Genomic DNA, 13,178 nt, shown 5'->3' on the forward strand with positions numbered 1-13,178 from the left:
GTCATGAGAGTCTGTGACTCCTTGCGGCCAACAGAGCCCTCTGTAAGTTTCTGGTATTCTGTTGGGAGCATATTTCTGGAATTTCAGTTCTACACTGGAGGGATTTCTCTATCAGAACTCAGATCCTAGAAGCAAAGAATATTTGCCTTCTTTTTCTTGCTTCACCTTGTGGAAATTTTAGCTCACTTGAGTCTCAATTCATCATCTTTGTTTTTCTTTTTTTAATTAATTTATTTTTATTGTGAAGATGCTGTACAGAGGGGTAACAGTTTCATGAGTAAGGTAATGAGTACATTTCTTGTCCAACATTGTTACCCACTCCTTTGTTTTTCTGTCACTATCCCTCCCCTCCCCCACACTTCTTCCCCCTCTTTGTTTTTCTTGAATTAACAAAATCTGTCAGAGCTTGAAAAACTCTTTTACAATTGATTAGAATGTCTGCAGTGTTTAAAACACTTAAAAGTTTACTGCAGAGATAACATGTTAATTACAGAACACTTCAGAAATATGGTAAAATAGGATTAAAAATAAACAATAATTCAACAGTCTCCTACATGTAAACAAACATTGTATTTTAGAATGTATTTGTCCAGTCTTTTTTCTGATATAAATTTGCATGAGAGCATATTATATAAAATTTTTTGACCCTTTTTTTTTCTTTTTGTGGGGGTGAGGGGTTTGAACTCAGGGCCTAGCACTGTCCCTGAACTTTTTCCTCTCTCTCACCTCAGCCACAGCTCCATTTCTGGCTTTTTGGTAGTTAATTGGAGTCTCATGGACTTCCCTGACCAGGCTGGATATTGTCAATACAGAAAGAAACAAGGCAGCCTTTACAGTTTGCCTAATAGAGAAAACTCAGGGATTACTTTACTCCCCAAACAGCCACCAGATGGCGCTCTCTCAATCTAATTTTCACCGATTAGGATAACAGGCATCTTGAAATGTGAATTAAAAAAAATATGTAGACTATATTTGCATATCTGCTTTGGCACAGTTTATATTAAGCAATACCATCTGGTGATTACTTTGGCACCATCCTAACCTAGTCTCTCACTACTCCGTCTCAGTTTTTTTCCTGTTCTTCTACCCATTCGTCTGTCACGTTCACCCTGTATATTTTCCCCAATTCTAACTTTGAATTCTCAGTTTTCCAAGTCTTCCTTCACTATTTTTCCCCTTCAGTCTTGTTTCTTGTCTCTGTGTGTTGTATGAGTGCTTAAATGTAAATTTAGTTCTTCAAGTTTTTGCTTAAAGAATAGAACCTGGCATGTAATTATTTATAATAGATCCCCAACATGTATGTAGTGGCTGGTGAATGAAAGAATCCATGCATTTGTCAAGGGAAATACAGAATGCCAAAATTTTTCATTTGACTTCAGAATACAGTTATAGAGACATAGATCCATAGTCCTAAATTAACCATAACTGTTAAATGGTACAACATTGAACATGCTAAAACTTTGAATTTTAAAAAGAGAAAGATGTATTCAGTCAGTATTTTATTAAACATCTACTGCATGCCAGACAGTTTTCTTGGCACGGAATATTGTAAAAACAAATTTTAAAAAGCAGTAACAAAAAATACCAAACTCCTTGCCCTCATGAGCTAACTCATGGTAAGCTCTTCGAGGGAGAAACAGCTAATAAAGGGACAAGTAAGCTGAGTGTGATGATGCTCTCCTTTAATCCTGGCATTCAGGAGATGGATACAGGAGAATTGTGAATTTGTAGTTAGCCTGGGCTAGACAGCAAGACCCTGTCTCACAAACAAAGGAACAAGTTACTGGGGACCAGTGGCTCACACCTATAATTCTAGCTTCTCAGGAGACTGAGATCTGGTGGACTGCAACTCCATGTAAGCCCCAGGTTGAAAAACCTGTGAGACTTCATCTGCAAATGAACCAGTTGGAAGCATGGCTCAGGTGGTAGTGTGCCAGTGGACCAAGCAAACCAGGCCAGAGCACGAGGCTCTGAGTTCAAGCCCTGGCACCAGCAAAACCAAACAAGGAAATATAGAATAGCCACAGAAATGATGAATGTTATAGAGAAAAAAAAAACAAGTCAGGCAAAGAGGCCTGAGAATACAGATTTGAAGGGGTGTTGAAGGGTGTGATCAGAGGAGGGATACAACTCAACAGTAGAGAGCTTGCTTAGTGCATATGAGGCCCTGGGTTCATCCCTAGTGCTTCCTTAAAAAAAAAAAAAAAGAAAGAAAGAAAGAAAAAGAAAAAAGAAAGAAAAAGTGGTCAGAGTTGTTCCAGAGAAAGTGGAGCTTGAGGGGAGGAAGTAGGAGCTAGGTGTAGAGTCATGAATGGTGGCAGGGTGGAGCATGGGATAGTCTGAGTTGTGAAAACATGGAGATGAATGAGCCAGCTAAGCCTGGTGCTGGTGGCTCTTGCCTATAATCCTATGATCTGAGGATTGAGGTTCAAAGCCAGCCTGGGCAGGAAAATTTGTGAGACTTTTATCTCCAACTAACCACCAGAAAATAGGAAGTGGTGCTGTGGCTCAAAGTGGTAGAGACCTAGCCTTGAGCTGCAGAGCTCAAGGACAGTGCCCAGGCCCAGAGTACAAGCCCCATGACTGACAAAAGAATGCAAAGAAGAAGAAAGAAAGAAAGAAAGAAAGAGAGAGAGAGAGAAAGAAAGAAAGAAAGAAAAAAGAAAGAGAAAGAAAGAAAGAAAGAAAGAAAGAAAGAAAGAAAGAAAGAAAGAAAGAAAGAAAGAAAGAAAGAAAGTAAGTTTGGAAAATGAGCCAGCTAAATGACAACTCTAACTTGCACAGAGGTGATTTGGGAGCGAGCCCCCAAAGCTGGACACCAAGAACTTCCATCTGACAGACTACACGAAAGGAGTATTAGAAGCCATTGAACAGTAAAGCAGCAAACCAAATGTATTATCTGAAAAAGATTAAGATGGATGTAGAGTGGCATGGAGACTAAAGGTCATTTTAAGGCTGGGGATAGAGCACTTGCCTACCATACATGAGGCCCTGGGTTCAAATCCCTGTGCTATAAAAATAAAGGACAGGTAGGGAATCAGGATATGTTAGTATCCTTTGCTGGTTGGTTTAAGCCTCTTTTGCATATGACTGCACAGACATCTGGGAAATGTAGATAGAATAGAAATTGTAAACATGTTACCCTTAAGGAACTCAGCTGGTCTGAGAAGAGAGAAAGAAGATTAAGGAGTTATTTTGAGGGTCATTTATAACATTTTCATTGATAATTTAAAGTTTTTATTAAAACTGTCTTTCTGCTTCTTTAGTCATGAATGATTGCCCATAATAGAAGTGTTAAATTTTTCCTAGGTGTGAATTTCACACATCTGAGTTTTACATGAGAGAGAGAGAAGTCACCGGCAGTGTTTTCACCAAAATGACAGTTTTGTTTAAGGCTCAAAGTCTTAATTAGGTAAACATGTTTTATTTATTAGTAGAAGGGACAAATGTACTTGGAAATATTTCCTCCACTGGTTCCTTCATTCATTTAAAGTCATTTTCTGAGTAACTTCTGTGTTGCCAGCATCATATGAAAGTATTGCAGAATGATTAAGAACCAGACTTAGGCTTTACCCACTGGGTAGCTACTGAGTCTGGGGCAATTTAAATGGTTTAGGATAAATGTGACCATCAGATGTATGTATATTAATGTTTAATACGGGACTTGACAGTAAAAAAAAGTCAGTTTTATTATTATTATAGGTATGTTAAATATTTGAGTGGCTTTTAGTTTCCTCTCTCTCTCTCTCTCTCTCTCTCTCTCTCTCTCTCCTTCTCAAGCCATATCTCCTGTCCAGATTTTGGCTGATTATTTTGGAGATAGTATCATGAAGACTTCTTTGCCTCATCTGTTTTTAAGCCATAACTTGCCAGATCTCAGCCTCCTGAGTAGCTGGGATTACAGGTATGAGCCACTTATGCCCCATATTTGTCTCTGTCTCTGATTCAGTCAAACTGTGTCTCTCTGTCTCTGTCTCTCTGTTTCTGTCTCTTTCTCTCCCTTCCCTGACCCTTTCTCTTCTGCCAGTCCTCGAGCTTGAACTCAGGGTCTGGACACAGTTCCTGAGCTCCTTTTGCTCAAGGGCAGTGCTCTACCACTTGAGCCACAGTGCCATTTCCCACTTTTTCGGTGATTAATTGGAGATAAGAGTCTCACGGCCCAGGGCCATGCACTGGTGGCTCACTCCTGTAATCCTAGCTACTCAGGAGGCTGAGAATTGAGGATCTCGGTTCAAAGCCAGCCCAGGCAGGAAAGTCCGTGGGACTCTTATCTCCAATAAACCAGTAGAAAACTGAAAGTGGAGCTGTGGCTCAAGTGGTAGAGCACTCACCTTGAGCTGAAGAGCACAAGGACAGTGCCCAAGCCCAGAGTTCAAGCCCCACGACTGACAAAAAAAAGAGTCTCATGGCCGGGCTGAGAAGGTGGCTCAGTGGTAGAGTGCTTGCCTTGCATGCATGAGGCCCTGGGTTTGATTCCTCAGCACCACATAAGCAGAAAAAGTCAGAAGTGGTGCTGTGGCTCAAGTGGTAGAGCTCTAGCCTTGAGGTGAAGAGCTGTGGGACAGTGCCCAGGCCCAGAGTTCAGGCCCTACGACCAACAACAACAACAAAGAGTCTCACGGCCTTTCCTGCTCTGGCTGGCTTCAAACTGCAATCCTCATATCTTGGCTAGGATTACAGGCATGAGTTACTAGCACCTGGCTCTCTCTTTCTCTTTCTATCCCAGGAACTGAACCCCGAGCCTAGACAAGTGCTCTATAACTCATACATGACTTTTATCAAGTCATTATAATTGCCCCAATTCTCTCATAATTTCTCAGCATGCTGTGAAGTGCTATGCACTGGGCACACCACCAGGCCTCAGAGATCTTTGTTTCAAATCTTAGCTCCCATGTAAATTAATTTTCTGAATGACTATGAGCAACCCCTTGGCCTGGAATAATTCTTCTTTTTATTGGCTTATATCACTTATGGGGGAGGTGGACTTCATTGTTACATCTCCACACGCTTGCACTATATTTATTCCAATCCAATCAATCCCCTCTGTCACACTCCCTGCATCCTTCCCTCTATTGATTCCTTCTTATAGGAAATAAGGGAGCTGGGCCAAATGAGCCAATTTTCTACTTGGGAGCTTTAAAATTCAGTTATTTAATAAGTTTTTTCAGAAGCATTAAGTTTACAGGTCCTACTTTGATAAAAATAAAAAAATAAATTAAGTTTTGGGCTTGGCAATGTGGCTTAGCAGTAGAGTTCTTGCCTAGCATGCATGAAGCCCTGGGTTCCAGTCCTCAGTACCACATACACAGAAAAAGCCGGAAGTGGCGTTGTGGCTCAAGTGGTAGTCTTGATCAAAAAAGAAGCTCAGGGGCTGGGAAGATGGCTCAATGGTAGAGCGCTTGCCTTGCATACATGAAGCCCTGGGTTCTATTCCTCAGCACCACATAAGCAGAAAAAAAAAAAAAAAGCCTGAAGTGGCGCTGTGGCTCAAGTGGTAAAGTGCTAGCCGAAGAGTTGAGGGACAGAGTTCAGGCCCCATGACCGGACCCCCCCCCCAAAAAAAAATGAAGCTCAGACAGTGCCCAGGCCCTGAGTTTGAGCCCCAGGACTGGCAAAAAAAAAAAAAAAGTTTAAATCACTGTTTAAGAAACAGCGATTTCTTGGCACAGGTAAGTGTCAGCAGGCCTCCCCCTGATGTCTAGGGATTTTTGCTCTAGGTCCAAAGCATGGTAGTTTCTCAGTCAATCAGGATCCCTATTTATCCACCAACTGAGTCTTTTGGTTTGGCCTCATGATACGTGTAGTGTGTATCATTGGAAATTTCATATAAGGAAATTTCATTTCTTAACAAAGGGTGTCTTTGCATTCACATAGATTACATCTCTCCTGACAGCATTGCACCATGAACTGAGGTAATTCACAATGAAGGGAGTTCTTGGCAATTAAACTCCCCAGTTAGATTATGAAGGCCAGTGGTCTGATTTATGGGCTGCTAAGGTTCAAGCTTAATTAGGTGTTATAGCATTCCCCTAGCTTTAGCTAGAGTTGAACTCAGAACACTTAGCCAGCAGCAGCCATTCAATACTTTGCTTCCTGCTTGTGGTAGTCAGAGGCAAGTCTATTTTTGCTGAAGACTTTTGTGCTTAGCATCTTTAGACATCAGACAAACTATTGCTGGTCTCGTTGACTCAGATAAAGATTTTCTTCCTCTAGTGACTTAAGAAAGGAGTTCATTAGGTTGAATACGATTCATTAGACTCGCTACTGACTTTACTTGCTAAGGTACTAAGGGAGGTTTGAGGGAAAACATACATAGTGTCCTGGCTCCGGCTCCCCCTCCGCCCCCCTCCCCAATCCTGGGGCTTGAACTCAGGCCCAGGGCACTGTCTCTGAGCCTCTCTGTTCTCAAGGCTAGCGCTCTATCACTTTAGCCACAGCGCCATTTCCAGCCTTTTCTGTTTATGTGGTACTGAGGAATGGAAGCCAGGGCTTCATGTGTGCTAGGCAAGCACTGTACAATAAGCCACATTCCCAGCCTATCCTGGCTGTTTAAACTGTCTGTCACTGACCAGCCATGCCCTTGTACTAGGCTCTGACCTATTCTTAGCCTTAACAATCTGTACATTCTTCACCTCCATCTGGTCTCACAAGGCACAATACTACACGGACATTCTTTCAGCCTCCAGTTTTCCTAGCTGAGTAAGTTTGCACTGGACAGGATGTATCTGACTAGTATTCATAACAAAAACTAATCAAGGCTGTGATTTCAATCATGGTCACAAGAGGAATAACTGTTTCATCTGAAGCAGTCTATAGCTAGCTCTATCAAATGTATCAGGTCAATTTTTTTTTTTTTTGCTGCAAAAACAGCAAAATAAAAATGTTAATTAAAACCCACTTAGGGATGGAGTTCTGGTTCAAGTGGTAGACTACCTGCCTAGCAAGTACAAAACACAGTGGCTCAAGCCTATAATCCTAGCGACTTGGAAGACAGAGATCTGGAGAATTTTTGAGGCCAGGCTGGGCAAAGAGGACTGTAGACTACAAGTCCATAAATGGCTGGGTGTGGTGGTGTGCCTTTCACTTCAGCTACACTGGGAGGCACAATCAGGAAGATCACAATCTAGGCTTCCCAGGACAGGAAGTGAGACCCTATCTGCAAAATAACCAGCACACACAGAGCCACAGGCATGGCTCAGAGGGTAGCGCAGTTGCCTGGCTAGTGCCTGCCTAACAGGTTCAAGGCCCTGTACACAAACCTTGTGATAGCTCAGAACCAACTCTATTTAAAACAACAACAATAACCTCACTGAATTCTAAGTTTTACTTTTTTTTCTCTTCTTTTTCTGGACACACAGCCTGGCTATGAGACCAGGCTGGCCTCAAACTGTCATTCCTTGTTTTTCAGCCTCCCCTGAACAGTGGAATTAAAGGTGTATGCTACCATGTCAGGTGAGGACTTTAGCTTTATGCAGTGATTTTAAAAAGAAAAGAGGGGGGAAAAACACATTTCAGTAAAGCTTTGGTCATCCTCAGATTATCTTTGAGGTGTCTGTTGTGATTCTGTGATATTCTGTATGTATTGTTACTATACCATTGTATTAATTGTATCCCACTGTTGCTAGAACCTATGGTTCCCTCTACCTTCCAATCCTCCCACCTCCTTATTTCTGTTTGTCTCCTTCTGCGTCTTCTTGTTTAGCCTGGCATCACTCCCAGCCCCTTAGTCTGGAAGGAAGGGGAAAAAAAATCCTTGTTTTCTCACCCACCTGGTGATGGAGTGTAGCGTGTGTGTGTGTGTGTGTGTGTGTGTGTGTGTATGTGTGTGGTGTGTGCAAGCACACACCACATGCACATGCTTGCATGGCCTCCTGCGTCAGCGTGTGTGTGCATGTGTGTGTGCATGCACGCTGCGCGCACTGCAAGCTTGGTGTGTGTGATTGCAAACACATGCACACGCTGGCATCACTCCGTATGTGTCAGAGAGTGTGTGTTTGCGTGCGTGCGTGCACGCACATGCTGACCCGCCCGGCCCGCACTCCTGCTGTGCGTGGGCACGCGCGTACCGAGCACGCTCCCGCCCGCGCCGGCGCCCGCGGGCTCTCCCGCAGGCACGCACGCACGCGCCTGCGCGCGCACACGCCGCGGGCCGGGGCAAGCCCGCTCCCGGCGCGCGCCCGGCCGTTTCTATGGGAACCACTCGGGCGCCGGGTCCGGCCGCCAGAGGCCCCGCGCGAGCATGCCCAGTGCAAGCCGCTGCTCCGGCTCGGGTCTGGGTTTCCAGTAAGTGGCGTGCGGGACTCCGCCGAGACTCCCCCATGCGCTGAGCCGAGAGCCTTTGTGTGCTGAGGGGAGGCGGGGTGGGTGGGGGGGCGCCCGGCGGACACCCCCGCCCGGGGACCCCGGCGGGAACGATGCTCGCCTGCCTGGCCCGCGGGAGCCTCCTGGACGTCCTGCAGGAGGGCTTCAACGAGGTAACCGTCCCGCCCTCCCCTCCCGGGCCCCCACTCCGCACCCCCCTCCGCCGAAGGGCTGGAGAGGAGTCCCCCCCCATCACCCTCGTCTCGGGGACCCCCGGGGCGAGCCGTCTGCGGGAGGGCCCCCCCCCAGGCGGCGGTGGGCGTGGTGCAGGCTGCGGGAGCGCGGGGACGTCCGCGGGCCGCCGGCCTCCCGCAGAGCTGGCGGGGGACCCCCCCCCCCCCAAGACCAGGCAGACGTGAGCGCTTCACGGGCTGAGCCGAGAGCCAGGGTGGCGGGGCCCGGGGTGGGCGGAAAAGTGTAGAGAGGGGGGGCGGACCGCCACGGTGCCCGGGACGCGCGCCCTCCCCGCGCCAGCCTCATCTCCCGGCCCGCCCCAGAGCTGCGCAGAGAGAGGGGCCCCCGCGCCGGGGGCCCAGCTCGGGAAGCCAGCGTTCTGCTCCCCGGGAGCCAGCACAGCGGCCTCGGGTCTGCCCGGTGGGATGGGCGAGGGCCGGAGCCTCTGTGTCATTTGCTTCCCCCCGCCCCCCCCCCCCCCTGCCATTTGCTCTTTTTCCTCCTGTTTCTGCATCTCACCGGAGCATCCCGGGCGTCGTGACCCCTTCCTTTCCCCGATCTCCTGTTCTTTCCACCGATCTTAAATGGAAGTTGTTTATTTCTGTGGTTGTGGCTGCTGCTGGGCTCGATATTGAACCTAGGGCTTTGGGGGTGCTAGGGAAGTTTCTACCGCTGAGCTGACTGCACCCCTCAACCCTTAAGATTCTTGAAGTTTAAAAGCAACAACGAAACAGCTTTTAGGCAAATAACCTAGGAATGCATTCCCTTTTTGTTTGGGTAGTGGGGTTGAAACCCAGAGCCCGACCCATGCCTAGCACGTGTTGCATTACTGCGCGACACCCCCAGCTTAATTCTCGTCTGCAGTCTGAACGTGACAGGCAAGATGGAAGCACCTTTGTCCTTACACTCCTCTCCCCCTTTTCTCCAGAGGAAGTCAGTCTTGTGAATGTGTGTGTACGATTTTCCACAGCTGCAGGACAGATTCTTTCCCTGGATTTCTGGTTCTAATTAGGAAGTCTTGCAGTTTCTGACCTGCCTTAGAGCCCTCTCCCCCAGACCTGGCCCCCTGTTCCCCAGCCTTGTTCCTGAAGGAGAGAGGAAAAACTGCAGAAATGCTGTCCCAGCCTCAGCAACTGTGCTGGAATTTTCCTTTGGCAGAGGGGTGTCACAATTCATTGAAGGGCAGAGCTTGCATCCCGCCTGCACTGCAGGGCTCCTCAGCTTTGCACCATTCCTGTCTGAACACATGTAAAGCATTGCTAACAAAGAGGGTGACAGGCAGAGAGTTGAGGTACAGAAAAGCCAGGAAGGTTTTCCATTCTCCCTCTCTGCCTTTGCGTTGCCCGCCTAAGGCTGACCTGTCCACCGGTCTGTGGCAGAAGCTCATTGGGTCGTCCTGCGGCCTCCTCCCTTTTAATGATCCTCCCAGGCATCAGGACTCAGTGTCTGATTAGGAGGAGAAAACCAGCACAGCGCTAGCCCTAGTCATTGTTTCTGCTCATTTTTACTTCTAAATCTTCCAGTGGAAGGGCCACATGAGCTAGGAGGGCTGGCTATGTTTTTCATCCCTTGGTACTTCTGTAAATACCCACTAACCTCCAAATCTTGGAAAGCAAGGGAGACAGGGAAAGTGGGAGAGTTTTCCTGAAGACAAAAGTACAACTTTATTATGAATTCTATTCTGGAATTAGGCAGTAACACCTCTTTTCCCTGCTGATACTTGATTTTTTTTCCTACCCATCCCATAAACTTTCCCCTACCCTCTCTGTGGACCAATGTATGTCTGTCCCTCTCTGTTAGTAGATTTGGGAAAGCCAATAAACACTTTCGATTTTTCTGAAAAAAAAAATAACATCATCTACTTAATAAAAACATGAATATGTTCAACTTGACTGGTCCTTTGCAGTTTCAAATAATTCTTTCACATAGATAATCCATTTTATTAAAGAATTCTTTTTGCAGACAGAATCCCCTTTTGTGTTACTGAACAGTGGTATGAGTGGTTCCTTCCAGAGTTAGTGGGGCCCTGTTTGACCTAGTTCAGGCTTCAAGGTTCCTTAATAGATCTAGTTATATTCAGTCACTTTGGTTTGAGTCATGTGATACGATGTAAATAGGGCTTAAAAGCCAGCATCAGAATACACTTTTAATTCCTCTGAGACACTTTTTACTGAGACTAAGAATACTACACATGTATCCAGTCCCCTCCTGGGAATGATCCATATCCGAAGCTATCCTTCATCACCAAGATGCTTTAGAAGTCTGTGTGGTTAGGGGCTATGACCTCATTCTCTGTGGCAGAAAAAAACTGCCATATGAACTATGGTCCTAATTGGTTAATTATAAGAGAACCCTACAGAGAGAAACCTGGCCTTCTGAATCAAAGCATCTCTCCTCTACCCACTCTTGGCCTCTGTTCTCAATTCATATGATATTATGTATAATGATACACAACAGCATTTTCTTCTGTATATTTCCTTCATCGAACCGGTCAGCCTGGCAAATAATTCCAGAATCGATCCTCATCAATGATGTCAGTATACCCTCCCTTTATTGACATAGTTGGTTTTGTTGGGAATTATCCTTATGATTGGGCAACTGGCATTCCTCACTCTCCTCTGTGATGGGTTTTCTATAGTTGACAATTTCCCCATTCTGCCTCTGCCTCAAAGCTATTTGTTTTCTCTGCCACTTGATTATTGGTGTTATATGAACATTGTCCTCGGTTAATGTGCCAAGATGAATTTCTGCCAGTGTTTTTTTTTTCCTGATGACTGAACTTTCTTTAAAAGACTTTAGTGTTTGCATTGGAAGGTTTTGATAGTCCTAAGATTGTAATAGGATTTGGCCAGTACCATTCATTCATTTAGGAATTGGCCCTTTATTGCTTAGGTGTTGACAAACACTCTACTCAGTTCCTGTTTCCAAGGGATTAATACAGAAAGCTAGAACATAATAGGATGCTTAATGTCATAAAGAAATAATGTTCGTGGGCTGGGAAGGTGGCTCAGTGGTAGAGCGCTTGCCTTGCATGCCTGAGGCCCTGGGTTCGATTCCTCAGCACCACATAAGCAAAAAAGAAAAAAAGCCGGAAGTGACGCTGTGGCTCAAGTGGTAGAGTGCTAGCCTTGAGCTGAAGAGCTGAGGGACAGTGCCCAGGCCTAGAGTTCAGGCCCCACAACCGGACCCAAAAAAAAAAAAAAAAAAAAAAGAAATAATGTTTGTGGATGGCTGTAGAGATAACTTCTAGTTAATGATATCATGAAAATCACTAAATATTTACCAACTTTCTTGCTCATTAAAGCTAGAATTTTCCCCCTACTATTCTGGTATATGCATGCAAGCAATCACTCACTAGACGTTTGCTGAATTACCGTGTTTACCAGGCCTCATGCCAGGCTCTGAAAATAGAAGTCAAATGACAGATTCTGTGCCCTGATGGAGCTCACAGGCCAATGAAGATAAAGAAAGCAAATGCAAAAGTGAAGGAAGAGGTGACATTGTCCCAAAAGAAATATACTCACTACCTGACTTATCAAGTAGTAACCCCTCTGTACAACACCTTAATAAGAACAATAAAATTATACTGAAAAAAATAAAGTAAATGCTCAGGGTCCCATACTTGTGGTGATACAGAAATCTCACTTGTGGAGAAGAGTGAACTTTGGAGTGAACACCTGAGAGGCTAGACATTGTACCTGACAGAAAATTAGTTTGGCTGAATGTTAGCCTTTTGGGGCCTATTACCTGGCAGGTTTTCCCTACCAGTTTTCCTCTTAGTAGAAAAATACAAACTGAAATTCACATTAAGAGGTATCTATTTGGCTGTGTGAAATGGCATATGCCTGTAGTCCCAGCTTCTCAGGAGGTCGTAGCAGGAAGATCACTTGGGTCCATGAATTGGAGAACAGCTTGGGCAACATAGCAAGACCTTGCCTGGAAAAAAAATTGATCTGCTTGGCAGTCCTTGAGAAATGGCACATGAGCCTTTGCCAGGTATCATCCCAGTAAGGGGAGCGCTGAGTACTGGCAGGTAGAGTGGCTGGAGCGTCACTCCTGAGTGCTTCGTGCTTCCCAGTGGAGTATCATCACATCCCTGGATCCACAGGAGGCTGCTAGACACTTCCATAAATCCTTCTGTGCTTGGCTATAGAATCAAAGGCCTACTAAGTCTTTTTTTTTTGGGGGGGGGGTCAGTTATGGGGCTTGAACTCAGGGCCTGGGTACTGTCCCTGAGCTCTTTTGCTTAAGGCTAGAGCCCTACCGCTTTGAGCCATGGCACAACTTCCAGTTTTTGAGTAGTTTATTGGAGATAAGAGTCTCACAGGGACTTTTCTGCCCAGGCTGGCCTTTGAACTGTGATCCTCAGATATCAGCCTCCTGAGTAGCGACAATTACAGGCATGAGCCGCCAGTGCCTGGCCCTGCTGTCTTTAATGTAACAAAGTACCACAACTTGCAGACTTCTTTTCTTTCTTTCTTTCTTTCTTTTCTTTCTTTCTTTCTTTCTTTCTTTCTTTCTTTCTTTCTTTCTTTCTTTCTTTCTTTCTTTCTTTCTTTCTTTCTTTCTTTCTTTCTTTCTTTTTCTATGCAGACTGATTTCTGTCCTCCCACCAGGTTCCTGGCTTTGTTCCCACAGAAGCC

The 13,178-nt window shown here is 45.5% G+C and overlaps 1 protein-coding gene across 3 annotated transcripts in view; it reads left to right on the forward strand.

Moving 5' to 3' along the window:
• Dixdc1 (DIX domain containing 1) overlaps nucleotides 1-13,178 on the forward strand; it is a 59,519-nt gene continuing 46,341 nt past the window's right edge. For 2 of the 3 annotated variants that reach the window (XM_042682955.1, XM_042682957.1), the window contains exon 1: nucleotides 8,383-8,474. In XM_042682955.1, the coding sequence (XP_042538889.1) occupies nucleotides 8,415-8,474 (60 nt within the window). In that variant the 5' untranslated portion in view covers nucleotides 8,383-8,414. Of the gene's footprint in view, nucleotides 43-8,382; nucleotides 8,475-13,178 lie in introns of those variants that run through there. The other variant, XM_042682956.1, reaches the window with a different exon arrangement.

Source organism: Dipodomys spectabilis, unplaced genomic scaffold (genome assembly GCF_019054845.1).
Source record: "Dipodomys spectabilis isolate Male_0828 unplaced genomic scaffold, ASM1905484v1 ptg000076l, whole genome shotgun sequence".
NCBI lineage: Eukaryota > Metazoa > Chordata > Mammalia > Rodentia > Heteromyidae > Dipodomys > Dipodomys spectabilis.